Source organism: Corvus moneduloides, chromosome 18 (genome assembly GCF_009650955.1).
Source record: "Corvus moneduloides isolate bCorMon1 chromosome 18, bCorMon1.pri, whole genome shotgun sequence".
Lineage (NCBI taxonomy): Eukaryota > Metazoa > Chordata > Aves > Passeriformes > Corvidae > Corvus > Corvus moneduloides.
The window spans coordinates 3,532,972-3,546,902 of record NC_045493.1 but is presented as its reverse complement, the minus strand read 5'-3'; the positions used below and the strand labels follow the sequence as shown (position 1 = coordinate 3,546,902).

At 48.3% G+C, this 13,931-nt stretch overlaps 1 protein-coding gene across 7 annotated transcripts in view; it reads left to right on the top strand.

Moving 5' to 3' along the window:
- Nucleotides 1–13,931, top strand: part of TPCN1 (two pore segment channel 1) — a 42,376-nt gene that overhangs the window by 21,563 nt on the left and 6,882 nt on the right. For all 7 annotated transcript variants that reach the window (XM_032128417.1, XM_032128414.1, XM_032128418.1 and 4 more), the window contains 18 exons: nucleotides 20–133; nucleotides 387–517; nucleotides 1,038–1,126; nucleotides 1,705–1,739; nucleotides 2,304–2,362; nucleotides 3,082–3,181; nucleotides 4,094–4,210; nucleotides 5,081–5,205; nucleotides 6,451–6,499; nucleotides 6,698–6,761; nucleotides 7,582–7,626; nucleotides 8,850–8,906; nucleotides 8,995–9,048; nucleotides 9,388–9,460; nucleotides 9,661–9,768; nucleotides 10,951–11,022; nucleotides 12,596–12,685; nucleotides 13,407–13,522. In XM_032128417.1, coding sequence (XP_031984308.1) covers nucleotides 20–133; nucleotides 387–517; nucleotides 1,038–1,126; nucleotides 1,705–1,739; nucleotides 2,304–2,362; nucleotides 3,082–3,181; nucleotides 4,094–4,210; nucleotides 5,081–5,205; nucleotides 6,451–6,499; nucleotides 6,698–6,761; nucleotides 7,582–7,626; nucleotides 8,850–8,906; nucleotides 8,995–9,048; nucleotides 9,388–9,460; nucleotides 9,661–9,768; nucleotides 10,951–11,022; nucleotides 12,596–12,685; nucleotides 13,407–13,522 — 1,498 coding nt within the window. The remainder of the gene's footprint in view (nucleotides 1–19; nucleotides 134–386; nucleotides 518–1,037; nucleotides 1,127–1,704; nucleotides 1,740–2,303; nucleotides 2,363–3,081; nucleotides 3,182–4,093; nucleotides 4,211–5,080; nucleotides 5,206–6,450; nucleotides 6,500–6,697; nucleotides 6,762–7,581; nucleotides 7,627–8,849; nucleotides 8,907–8,994; nucleotides 9,049–9,387; nucleotides 9,461–9,660; nucleotides 9,769–10,950; nucleotides 11,023–12,595; nucleotides 12,686–13,406; nucleotides 13,523–13,931) is intronic.

Below are 13,931 nucleotides of genomic sequence, written 5' to 3'. Positions count from 1 at the left end.
CAAAGCTGTGTTGTGGCAGGTCCACGCAACCCTGGAGCTGTTTGCGTTAATTGTGGTCGTCTTTGAACTCTCGATGAAGATGAGGTGGCTGGGCTTTCAAACCTTTATCAGGCACAAAAGGACTATGGTCAAGGTGAGTTGTCTGCTTCGTTGTTAGGATTTCTCCTTCAGCACCTCCAAGACCAAAGAGCCAGATTAAACACTGGCCTGCACTGTGGCAGGGATGATGCAGCCATCACGTCCCAGCTGCCAGACGATTCATGTGAGATCCCTCTCAGGGACAGCTCCCATCCTTCACATGTCCACATAAACAGGTGGTCAGCCAGAGCTCTGCCTTTCCCCAGAGCAGACTGCAGCTGTGCCTCTGATGCCTCCCTTTCTTGCAGACCTGTGTGCTGTTTGTGCAGTTCATCGAGGCCATCGTGGTGCTGGTGCGCCAGACCTCGCACGTGCGCATCACTCGCGCCCTGCGCTGCATCTTCCTCGTGGACTGTCGCTACTGTGGGGCTGTCAGAAGGTGATGCTGGGCTGCCTGGGGATTCTGATGTCATTCCTGGGGCCGGGCTGGAGGGGAAAGCACTCCTTTTCCTGCAGGCATCCCAGGAAAATCGGTGTCTTTCACTGGTGTTTATGTTGGAGATGGTTCTGTAGTGACCTAAGTGTGGATGTGCTGATGGTGCACAGGGCTTGGATAAGCCACCTCAGAGAGACCAGCACAGGGGTGTGGCTGCATTGGCTCTGCTCCTTGGCTTGCCTGGAAACTGCACAAGGAATCAGGGCTGGTCTTCAGTCTGGAGAAGGAGACCTGGCAGTGTGACATTAGTGTTGTTTGCAGTACCTGAGAGCTGACTGCAAAGGACAGATGGGTAGCTTGGAAAGGATCTTAATTTAGCAAGCTTTCTACTTTTAATCCTTGGAGGGAGTGGGAAGAAAGCCCTCAAGTGTGGGGTGGTGGTGGTGGTTTTTTTTCTTTCCCCTGACAACCTGGAGGAGTAAACGTGCAAATTTTAGTTTATTAATGTTTTCTTATTTTTCAGAAATTTGCGACAGATCTTCCAGTCCCTCCCACCATTTATTGACATCCTTCTCCTCCTGCTTTTCTTCATGGTGATTTTTGCTATTCTGGGTGAGTTGTATTTAGGGAAGAAGAAGTAATGCTCTTAACCAGTGATTGTCCAAAGCAATGTGAACAGCCTGGATGAATATAAACTGATCACATCCAAAGTGTTGCCAGGATTTTCCATTTATCCCATTTCATCTGCAGTCATCTGGAAGGCAGAGTTAGATCATCCAAAAAATCTGAAAGCTGGGTATTTGATTTTGAGACAAAAGTCCTTTTGACCTCTTCCAGAGCACAATCAGTGGCCTGTGTTTTCAAGCTCTGCTTCCACCCACTGTTCCTCGATCTTGACAGTTTAATCTACATCCCCACAAATGCATGTGTCTGGAGTGTACCTGCTACAGTCCAAACCATCTCCAGAAAGTGTATTTTCCAAAAGTATCAGTGAAATGCCAATGGCATGTATTGGCAAATCTCTGTAGAGAAAGTCCTCCAGATACTCCCATCTTCAGGATGTCAGAGAGGATTTACTGTTGGTGGGACCTTCCCTTTGGGAACTGCTCCACTCTCGGCGTTGAACTGACTTTATTTTTGTTGTTCTTTCTCCTTTCTCTCCTCCTCTGTTTTCTCTGGTGCCTGTTCAGGTTTTTACTTGTTTTCTCCTAACCACTCGGATCCAGTGAGTACCTTGATTCTTTCATTAAGAACCCAACATTACAGTGCAGACATAGTTTATTCCATGTGAGACCAAATGCTGGCTGGTCCAAGGCTGCCTGGCAGTGTCACCCTGCTTTACCCTTTGCTGGGAAGGAAGACCGTGGAAGGAACTTCCTCCAAGACAGGATGTCCCAAAGGGAACATTCTCAGAACAGTTCCTTGTTCTTGATGCCTTCATTCAGCCAGAAGAGCTACCTGCCGCTGTCCCCAGGGGAGGAGGTGTCTGGAGGAAAGCTTGGCCACTTCCACTGCTATGGTCAGAGTCCAGCAGCTGCTGGTTCCTGCTGCTGCCCAGGCTGTGGCTGGCTGGGAGAAACTACTTATAAAAATGTGCTTTTTGGTTTAAGCCTTCACACGCCATTTCTCAGGGGACTTTAAAAAGGACCAGTGCTGGAGTACTTTTCCCTAGGGAAAGCATCAGGGAATTGTGGGAGTGCCTGCATCCAAAGGGGTGGGGGTGTTTTTTGGAACAAAATGTCCCTATGAAATCCTGCTTGCATTTTGTCATTGGAATTTTTTCTTTCAGTACTTCAATACCTTAGAGAACAGCTTGGTGAATCTCTTTGTGCTTTTGACCACTTCAAAGTAAGTTCATGTTCTTCTATCTCAGTCTTTCCCTTTGTCCCAAAGGCAGAGCCAAGAGTTTATCTGCAGAAATGCTCTGTCTCCAAATGTGTGACCCCTTTCCTCTGCCTGAGAGAGAGATGTGCAGAGTCAGCCTGCATGGGAAGAACTGGTATTTCATTTTGCTTTAGGACACTGTGGCCTCAGCTGCAGAGTTATCTCTAAGGGCTCAGACCTCTTCATCGCTGTGAGGGCAATAAGGGGGGAAACAGCTTTGTTAGGCCTTGGTCCAAGAAGGGAAAGTTTGTGTTTGTACTCCTTCATCAGCCAGCAGCTTGCTGCTGAGAAGTAACTTCCCATTCCTGTGCTGCAGTTCACCTATCAGCTAGGAAATTGGGATAGCAGCAGTGGGTAAATATTGATCTGCTGTCAGGGAGAGCCCTGAGGATTAGGAAATTAGCAAAGGATGGAATAAATCTGAGGCTGTAACACTTACACCGAGGCTGTGCTGGTGTTGTTAAGTATCAAAGCACAACCCTTACCCACATCACAAAGCCCATTTGGTGTTTGGGATGGGCAGGGAAAGTGCTTGCCATGTTTATTTTTTTTTCACGAGTTTTGTACAGATGTGCAGACCTTTAGATGTGAGTTTATACAGACACACACGCCGTGCCCTGTGCCTCCTGCCTGTGTGTAACGTGAGTTATTTGGTGCTTACACTGGTGTCCTTTGGGATGCAGTTTCCCTGATGTGATGATGCCGTCCTATGCCCGGAATCCCTGGTCCTGTGTCTTCTTCATCGTGTATCTCTCCATTGAGCTCTACTTCATCATGAACTTGGTGAGTCCCCAGGGGAGAGCTTGACTTCCCTCTGCCTGGCTTTGGAGCTCATTGCTCAGCAGAGTCTTCCCCATTCCCAGAACTGCTCTGTAATCATCTCAGACCCTTTGGCAGAATCCTTCTAGAAATGGCAGCTTGGCTACAGATAGAACTTCTTTAATGTCTAACCATGAGGAATTGAACTAAATCACAGAAAACCAAATTATACGAGCATCTTTCAACTTCTCTCACATTAATATCGTGCTTGGAGTGACATACTCGGTTGCATAAAATTTATTGTCCTTCTGTGTCTTAATTATTTATCATAAAATGGCATTTTATGATCTGGACTTGCCCGAAATACTTTGTAAATCAGTTTGAAGGGGATGGAATTACTCAGTGTGGCAGGACTGCAGTGCTGATCACTGCAGAGTGAGAGCACGGCTGCTCAGGGGAGGCTGTGAGTGGTGGAAAAGGGTTTGCCAAAGGAGTTGAGGAATTCTGCAGTCCAAGGTGAGGGATTTGATGTTTGTGGTTGGATTTCACTGCTTGTGTCCCAGATGGAGGGTTACCTTTGATATGTGTTAGCCAAAGCTCCCAGGAAGGGTGAATCCAGAGAGCAGCCCTCAAACCCTGCTTTCCAGGAACAGATCAGGGCATTACAATAAATCTGATACGGTTTTCTGTGTGCTTTAGCCTTAGCTCTTAAAACCCACTAGCAAATGTTGAGAGGCCAGAAACATCTGGACCTCCTCCAAGAAGTGGATCAGTGCTGTGAGCTTGGGGATCCCTTTGTGGGATCCCTCATGCCAGCAGGACCTCGCCGACTCCATCGTCCATCAGCGTTCCTGCTGCAGGCAGTGCCTCTCCTTGCTTCCCTGAAGCCTTGCAGAGCATAAAGTTAAAACACCATTTTTTCCCCTGTCTTCTCAGCTTCTGGCTGTTGTGTTTGACACTTTCAATGACATTGAGAAGAGGAAGTTCAAGTCCCTGCTGCTGCACAAGCGCATGGCCATCCAGCACGCGTACCGGCTGCTGGTCACCAAACAGGTACAGCTGTGTTAGCAGCACCCCTGGGCTGGGCTGCTGAAACAGCACCTCCAAAAAAGGGTGATTTATCTCTGTTGATTGTGATCAGACTCACCATGGGCTGGTGGTTTTTTCATTCATGTAACTCGTTCACCTCTGTTTCTGGAGAAAAAGCAGAGTACTCTGAATTTCAACCCTGCGTGAGGTTATGGCTTGATAAAATGAGGGGAATTTGTTCTGGAGTGCATGTGATCATTGATTTCTCTCTGATTCAGTCTGGGTCACTTGAGGACTTGTTTGGCTTAGAAGCACCACTACGAAGAGGAGGGATGGGTCATCCAATTGAAGATATAATCCATTTTCTAGATCCTGCACCAGTGAACAGTGCAGAAACAGAAGGAATTCACCTACAAACAACTTTTTACAGGGACAAGCACTTGGGGGAGAAGGTCGATTTCTTGCTTAACTTGTTGGAGCAGCAAGAGAAATAAGACCCAAAAATAACTAACCCACTTCTAGTAGATTAGGTCATGTTTAGTGCACATAGCTGATGGTCTTAGAAAAGTGCCGTGGTGGGATCTGTTAGGCTGCCTGCTAATTTCCCAAGAAGAGGGGTTGAACTCTGCGTGGGGTGCCTGGTTGGACAATTTTCAGGTGGTGGGGCAACAGGGAACAGTTCTGCATTTGCTGGAGGGACCAATTGCCAGGAGGGCTTTCTGATCTCTGTGCCCTGGGATTAGCTTGGTATGTTAAAGTAATATCTCAGGGTACTTAGGGGGCTCGGTTATAATGTATGAAATCCTGCTTAAAACAAATCCAGAGTGAGAATTAAAAGCCTCTGTGTGTTCCTGCCTGATGCTGCTGCTTCTGACAGCATTCCTTTGTTGCCAGAGGCCGTCTGGAATTTCCTTCAAGCACTTCGAAGGGCTGCTGCGGTTCTACAAGCCTCGGATGTGTGCCAGGGAGAGATATCTCACCTTCAAAGCACTGAACCAGAGCAATACCCCTTTAGTCAGGTAGAATGGTCCTACTGCTGCACCCAGAGCAGGGAGGTTGCTCCACTCCCTGCAGCTGGGCTTTGCTTTGGAGGGGATGGCTGGGTTTATGGAATGAGCGTTGTCTGGGATGTGGGAATAGCGTTCTGCGATGGGAAGGATTTTCCTGGGAAGCAGGGAGCTGGGAGGGGTGAGTACCCTGAGAGCTGAGGTTTTCCTTGGGAGGTGATGGAGTTCCTGCGTGCCCTCTTGTGGATACAGCGCTGTGCTGGCACTCACAGGCAGGATCTGCTTCCCACTCCCCTGCCAGAGCAGAGCCAGGAGCTGGGGAGCAGCACTGGAGCCTGCAAGGAGCATTTCCTCACACAGCGCAGCCTCGCAGCTTAACAAGTTTTTGCTTTTCTCCAGCAGCTGGCTGTCCCCCCCCAGGGTTTTGTTAATTAAAATCTGGTTCTGCTGGTGCTTTCAGGGCTGCCATCCTCTGTGTTATGAGGCAGAGAATTGCCATTCTGGTGGGTGGGTGCAGCTATCTCCAGCCAGCAAGGAAGCAGAGGGAATTAGAGCAGGAGACCTTCTCTTCCTTTCCCTTTGTTTCGGCCACAGACAGGTTCCAAGTGACTCTCCTGTGAAACTGGTGCTGATGCTTCTCCTTCAAGTCAAGTACCACAGAAAAGGATTGAAAATGGCATAGGGAGAGAAAGACTGAGTTGAGAAATGCAGGCACCAATGTCACCAGTAAGAGTCCGAGAAGTTCAGCATCCTCACTTTCAGACATGTAAAAGCTGTTACAGGCCTGACCCCGAGCACCTAGACAGGCACTCATGTTCTAGGAGTTTCTTTGCTTTCATGTCCTTTTTCAAACTTCATTTTTACCTTGAAAAGAAAATGTGCAAAGATGTTCGAAAAGGACTGTACAAGTAATTAAGAAAGTCCAAGACTTGTTGAGAGCAGTGCAATCTCCATCCCTTGGAGTTGGCATCAAAGCCTCAGGTCTTTCCTCTCAGTGGTAGAATTCTGGAGCTCAGTAGAGTCAGAGTTTCCCTTAAGGGCTGAAGCATTACAGAAAGGAGATTCTGGCTATTGTCAGTGGGGAACCTTTGGCCAGGCTGGGAAGAGGTCACTGCTGAGTTCTGTCAGCTGTGGCTGCAGTTCTGATAAGGAGTTAATAACTTCCAGGGACTGTGCACTGGTGATGTCTGACAAGGACAATTAAGGATCTAGTTAGTCACCCTCAAGGCTCTGATCAGATGTTTCTTTGTTTTGCAGTCTAAAGGATTTTTACAATTTCTATGAAGTTGTTGGCTTAAAATGGAAGGTGAGAGTTTGTTGGGGGGAGAAGAGGGGAACTGTGTGTGGGAGGGGGAGAAAATGAGTGCTCAGAGAGGAGCTGGGTAAGAAACAAAGGCAATCTAAGAGAAGCAGATGATGGGGGTAAGGTGGGTCTCCATCCTTGCCCTTTCTTTTGCATGGATGTAGCTCTGGCTGCTGCTGACCGAGGCTGTTCTGCTTCCAGGCAAAACGAAACCGCGAGCACTGGTTTGATGACCTTCCACGGACTGCATTCCTTATTTTTAAAGGTAGCACACTGTTTTCATGGCAGCACGTGTTCAGCTGACAGGAAGAGTATTTTCTTACAAAGACAGGACACTCTGAAGGGACTTTCTCTTAACACCCCTGGAAAACACCTAAGGGAAGGCTTTCTAACCAACTCCCTGGGTATCCGGAGCCTCTGAGGCCAGAGCCTTACATTCAGAGTCTCCAGGGAAGATTTCTGTCCTGTAAACATTCCTGCAGTGACCATGGAGTGGGATTTGGGTTGTCACAAAAGCTCTTAGGCTGCCTGGTCCTGAGCTGTGGTTGCAGCTCCTGTTCAGGTCAAGGACAGCAGTTTGGGAAGGGAAAAGAGGCCTCAAACACCCATCAGAGTAAATCAGTCTTGCCAATGGGATTTATCTCCTGTGTCCCAAGTTTCCTGACTGAATGGAGCTATTCAGAATTAAGAACCTGCAGCTCTTCTGAGGTGGTGTGTGCTCCTGGGGAACAGATGACACCCTCTGATCCAAATACAGCTGCCACAGGAGCCCTCAGAGCTCTGCTGATGCTCCCAACCTTCCTTGTTGTTCAAACACGGACAGCTGCATTTACCTCTGTCCACACCCCAGAATTAGGACATAGAGACCAAACATCTTGGGGGCATGAGGATAATGACTTCATTGCTGCTGGAATTCTGAAGGGTATTTAAACTTGTTCCCAACAAATGAAAGTTAATAATCTGCTGATCTGTTTAGCTTCTGTGTTGAGGATTGGTATGAAAAATGTCTCTAAGGAGAAGATAGAGGGATCTGTGCTATGGAGGATGGTGTAAACATTTGTTCTGTCATCCTTCCCTTCACACAGGCATCAACATCCTTGTGAAGTCCCGTGTGTTCCAGTACACCATGTGTGAGTAGAAGTCATGAGCTGTCTCTGCTTGGCTCCCTTGCTCATGTGGGTCTGGTGTGCTGTGTCTGCTGATGCCTTTTCCTGGTCTTAAAATCAATAATCAAACACAGTTAGAAGGGAAAAAGGGATTTTACCTTGGTATTTATTTAAAGGATCCTTAGGTGCACACGTCCAGGTGGAATGCACCGAAATGCACCCCACCAAATGCACACTCAAAATAGATCTGGTATAACATTATAGGTGTTACTAATTAGCATACCTATCAAAGATTCCCCAGTGAGAGGCTCGAGTGAGCCCCCTTCCCCAAGGAGCCTTCCCCTGGATGGTTCTATCTTAGTTTACAGAATATGTTCTGGAGAGGACCTTGGGGTCTGGGGCACACTGATCCCTAGCTACGAGGCTTCTAAGTTGTTTAGTCTCCTAGCTTGACAAATAAGTCCAAGAATGTAGGCAAAAAACCACTAAGAATACAAAAGCTATGAAAAGGTATATAAAAGGGGTATAAAAGAAAAGGCAAAAAATCATCATGGCATCACTGCCAGCACTCCAAGGAGTTGGTGTGGTCTGAGCCATGGTTTATGGACAAATCTTGGAGTTTTGGTAGAGAGGGAGGGAACTGCTCAATTGTACCACCAGCCTGGGCTCTCAGCTCTGGTTCTGGAGAGGCTGCCTGGCTCACTGCACAACACCCCCGTGGGGCTGTGCTGTGGGAGTCAGCTTCTTGCATTTAGGTGGGTTGGTGGTCAGCTTTCCCAAACCTTGGGGGGTTTTATCTTGCAGCTGGAGGATGCTGGATGAGGAACTGCCTTGCCAGTCAAGCACATTCTGTTTGCTCTCGAGGAGGTGTGATCGTCCTCACTGCTGCAGGGAGTGCTTGGCAACTGAGCTGCCTGTGAGAAGGAGTCTGTGCTTCTCTTCTCTAGAGGAGAAAAGTTCTTCCTCCTGGTGCTGCCTGCTGGCTTCTAAATGATCTATTCCTACTCAGTAATTTGGGGGTTGGGTTGGTTTTTTTTCGTTTTGTTTCCTTTTGAACATAAAGGTATTACATCTGTTAAGGGCCTGGAAAAAGATGTGGTGGAAGACTCCCAATTTCTGAGTTCAGTTTGTTCACTGAGTTGGAACCAATGACCCTGCCACTTGTCCTATATTGTACTCTTTTTTTTTAGCCTAAGAAATGGATATCCAGGAGTGGTTTTGCTATGGGTTTTTCCTTTGTTTTCCAGACACTGTGGTGGCTGTGAATGCAATTTGGATTCTTGTTGAAACCTTCATGTTGCAAGGTAGGAAACATCACAGCTTGTTCCTTGACTGTGGTGCTGGGGGATTGAAAAGGGCAAGGCTTGAGAAATCTGTTCTTGTGTCTTGCAGGGGGGAATTTCTTCTCCAGGAACGTACCGTGGAGCTACATCGTCTTCCTCACAAGTAAGCTGATGCCTCCCAACAGAGCTGTGTCATTTCCTGAGGAGCTGGGAAGGGAACTGAAGTTACAACTTAACCATGGGTGTAGAGCCTCCATCAAGAACAATGCTGTGCCTGGCAGGGATTGTTTTGTAGACTTCTCCGGAGAGAAATCTCCATGAACACAGGAAAAGGTGTTGATTTGGAGGGGAAAAGTCTCACTGAGAATAAGGAGGATGGGTGGGGTCTGTTAAACCCCTGTTCAGAAATGCTCTGCTAAAATCAGCACACATCCATGCAGGCAAACCTTCACACGAGCCTTTCCCGTGATGCTGCTCATTCCTGACTCCTCCTGTTTTGCAGTCTATGGCGTGGAGCTGCTCCTGAAGACCACTGGGCTGGGGCCTGTGGAGTACCTGTCCTCAGGCTGGAATCTGTAAGTGCACATTCACCTTTTTGGGTTGGAAAAGCCAACTTCTGTCAGGAGTTTCAAGCCATCAGCCAGCTCTTAAAATTCTTCTGCCCCTGGCCTCATGGATCTTGTTAAGCTGGAGCAGCACCAGTCCCTCTTCTCTGCTGAAGCACTACTGATAAATCGTTGCTCTTACTTTTATTTTATTTTATTTTTCTCTCCAGCTTTGACTTCTCAGTCACCCTGTTTGCATTTTTGGGACTCATGGCACTGGCATTTAACATGGAGCCCTTTTACTTCATTGTGGTCCTGCGACCCCTCCAGCTGCTGAGGTGAGGTGGGAAAGGCTGGGAAGGGAGAATTCCAGAGAGCCCGTGGGAGAAAACAGGCTTGTTTTCCATCAGTCCCACTGGGCACCGAGCTCCTTAGCAGGAGAGGGCAAGGATTGCTCTGTGGGAATGTGACCATGGCAAACAGGAATTGCGTGGGGTAATGAGATTAGCCCGAGTTATCAAAATGAACGATAACAAAAACTTGGGATGGGATATGAAAACCCATGCTTTGGAGCTTAAGCTGATCTCTAATAGAGATCAAGGGATTTACTGGGGGCAGATTATCCTGTGTCTGCCTTCGTGGGGTTCTTACACCTCCTCTAAATTGTCTGATGCTGTTCAGAGAAAAGCTCTTCTGTCAGGGTGAGATGGTCTGAGCCAGTTTAATAATTTCCACTGAATTACCAGAAATTACAGTTTTCAAAGGATGCTGCTTGCTAGGGTGAAGTACTGCCCTGCTCTAACTGCATCTCACACTTGGAGCAAGACCATGGCCTGTAACCTCTCTGCAGTTCAGGGAGCTGGGGCTGATTAACCCTCTCATGTCTAGGTTACTCACCTTCACAAATGCCTCCAGAGCCGCAGGGGGGAAGGGATTTGAGGCAAAATGTTTTGTTAAAAACAAGCTAATGTAATTTAGCTCTTCAGTGAGGATTTTAAGAACACTTCATGACACTCAAGAGGGGAAAAAAAATAATGTTTTCTCTGTTCCTCCCCTGCCAAAGCCTGTTTGGCAGCTGTGTTTCTCTGCAAAGGCTGATGGGGTTGCCAAATCTTAAATTAGCAGGAACAGTGTAGTATTCTTTCATCAATTTTTATTAGGTCATGGGGGAAACACAGAAAAGCTTGTGTCCGAAGGAAGCAGGAATGAATCCTGACCCTGTACATGGGACTAGTGTAAGTTCTTACAGTTTTTAGGGGTTTTAAATAGCTATTTATAAAAAGACAGCCTTTTTTTCCCTGAGATCCTCAGTCCTGTAGTTGCATGTGTCATAAACATTGAGATGGGACAGCAGGACACTGGAAGGTGAGCACAGATGACTTGAGCAAGAGCAGTTAGGTGTCAGGAAACCTCCCTGTCATTGACCTGCGAGGTAGAGAGAGCTGGGATTCTCCTTTTAACTCTTTCCCCAACACCAGGAAAGCTGCGGGGTGTGGGTAACTCCTGGCCTCTCCTTTCAGGCTGTTTAAACTGAAGAAACGCTACAGGAACGTCCTGGACACCATGTTTGAGTTGTTCCCTCGGATGGCCAGGTGTGGTGATGCAATACCTTTATTGTATTTTTATATAAGTTTTCTGTACCCCAGTGGTTCATCCCTACCTTCCCCACTCCTATTCCCAGTTGGTTTCCCCCAGACCCAAGCCTCTCCCCCGGTGCTCCCTACATGGTTGTTCTCCTCCCCTTGTTCTAGCTCTTTCCCTATCAATCACCCAAACCCCTCCTGTTGTTCCCGAAGGTTCAGTGTCCATCATCTGAAACCTCCCAATTTACCCTTATATGGTCCCCATCAATCCCCCGAGACCCAACCCCTCTAGTCACCTCCCCCTTTGGAAATCCCCTAAACCTCGATGCCCCATTGGGGCATGTGATCCCTTTCCCCTCCTCCCCTTGGGGCTGTTGGCCCAAGGAAATGTCTATCCTCGTCCACATCCCTCTCTTAGAGATTTCTATTGGTCCCCAGTTAAGCCATCCCCATTGTAACACCTCCCTTTATAAGGGGTTCCCTGGAGCTGCTCGAGGCTTGTCTCCTGGGAGTTGCTTCCAATAAATTTGGATTATCCCGTGTGGCAAGCCTCCTTGCTACTTTTTATCCTCTCCCTCGTTGGGACTGCTGACAGCCACTGTGCCTGGAGCTTCAGCTCCCCTGGGCAGAGCTGAACTCCTGAGGAGCAGCTTTAAAGCCAAGAGCCTCCAGCCGCTCCCCACTCCTGTCGCACACCGCAGGAGCTGGCCTGGGCAGTGGTCAGTGGCGGTCATTGCGACAGCCAGATACCAACTTCTGCTCTTTGGGTGATGGCAGGGAGAGGGGAGTGAAGGTTTGGGGTCAGGATAGGGAGCTGTCAAACCTGCTAAAGGGATTTGTGTTCTGATCTGTCAGTGGGTCATTACTGACTCTTCACTGTGCTGCAGGGGAGTGTTAATCTTCCAATTTCTTGGAGCGGCAACACTCCAGCACCTCGGGCCTCCTCCTGCTTTTGTGTTTGGAGGAGAACCAAGAGTTCCTGCTTGTTTTAACTTTTCTCCCCCATCCCAGCTCTTGGTGAGGAGGAAGCCCATGTGGGAAGAACACTGGCACACGAACACCCTCGGCCCTAGATGTTCCCCTCTGCAGAGCCACCACAAGAGAGCATTGTTGTGCAATGGTGGAGCAGGGGTAGCCCGGTGCTTGAATGGGGTAGCCCGCTGCTTCAGTGGGGCAGCCTCAGCCCTGGTTCCCTCGCAGGAGGCCTGAGCAGAGCGGGTTGGCTGGAGAGCCCTGCTCTTGGCACAGTCCCTGCATCCAAGGATGTGGAGAGGGTAGAAACTCTGTGTGGTGTTCCTTATTGAAGGAACTGTGGAGACTCGTTTATTTAACAGAAAAGGACAGACTGGGAGGGAGTCCAGGCTGCTCTTTGGTTTCTCTCTTCAGCGAGTGGCAAACGCCTTGTCCAAGGCTCCCTGAATGAGAGCAGGCCAAGAACTGCAGAGCCACAGCAGCAGGGAGAGCGGTCTGGGGTTTCCAAATCCCTTGGAAATTCCTCCCAGAGCAACCAGCCTGGGATTTTGTGTTTCCCTGCCCTAGCAACTCTTCAGCAGCACAGTACTCTTTCTGTTTCTGCCTCCAGCCTGGGTTTAACCCTGCTGATCTTCTACTACTGCTTTGCCATCGTTGGCATGGAGTTCTTCGCTGGCGTGGTCTACCCAAACTGCTGCAAGTGAGTACCTCAAATCCAGCCCCCTCAACAGTGCTTTTGGTGCTCAGCCAGCAGCAAGGAGCTCTGGCAGCTTCATTTCCCTGTGGAAAAGTGGCCAGAGGATGGAGCTGAATGGGGTTTTGTAGCTAAGGCAACATGTGGCAAAAATCCAAGAGATACTTCATTTCTCTTGCCCCATACCTGGAAGTGCCCCAGGCCAGGTTGGAGGGGCTTGGAGCAACCTGGGATAGTGGAAGGTGTCCCTGCCCATGGCAGGGGGTGGCACTGGATGAGCTTTAAGGTCCTTTGCTACCCAAACCATTCTGTTTCTATGATGCCAGAGTTGCTTGTCCAGGGGTATTAGATAATTAGACCTCCCTTTATACCAACATAAATTCACCTGATCCTGGAATCTAAGCTATCCTGTGCCTTTTCACCTTAAATGATGGCAGACTACTTGGAAATACCAAGCTTTAAGGGTAAAAGCCATGGAACTCAAACTCTCAGTTTCTCTGGTGTAATATTTGCTGAATGGTCAGAAAGACTCCATGTGCTCCCTGGGCTTGTGCTGAGCTGTGAAGGAGAGAGGGTTCCTTCCAGAGGAAAAGACAAGTGTTGGCCAACAGGTAGAAGTTGCCACTCTGCTTGCCACCCTCTCTAGAGGGGCTGATATTTATAACTTTTTAGATTTTCCCTGCTTTTCCAGTCTTTGCTGATTCTTTGTCCTGGTTTCTCCAACCAGCACAAGCACAGTCGCAGATTCCTACCGCTGGGTGAACCACACAGTTGGCAACAGAACAGTTGTGGAAGAAGGTTATTACTATCTCAACAACTTTGACAACATTCTGAACAGCTTTGGTAAGGGCACATTTTTCCCTAGCAAAGATTATCCCATGTTCCTGCAGAGCTGGATGGCTCTGTAATGCTGTAATGTTCCTGTGAGCCTGGGACTCTCCCAGGGAGTCCTGCTAATGCACCTCACTCAGCATCCTGCTCTTTCTGTCTGGAGAGCTCCAGCTGACTGATTGTGCCAGGACTGCTTTGCAGCATAAGCAGAGGTCGCTCAAAGCCAGATGGAAGCCAGCAGATCTGTTCTGGCTGGTGATCAGACCAGAGATGTTTAAGGAGGGCATTAAGTCACTGTCCTTCTAAAGAACCAACAGTGATGCCTCTCTTTAAACCCTCTGATGAAGAATAATTTGAATGTGTTGATTACTCTCCATGATTTTTCCTAATGTGTGAGCAGAATGCTTATCTCCTGAAGATT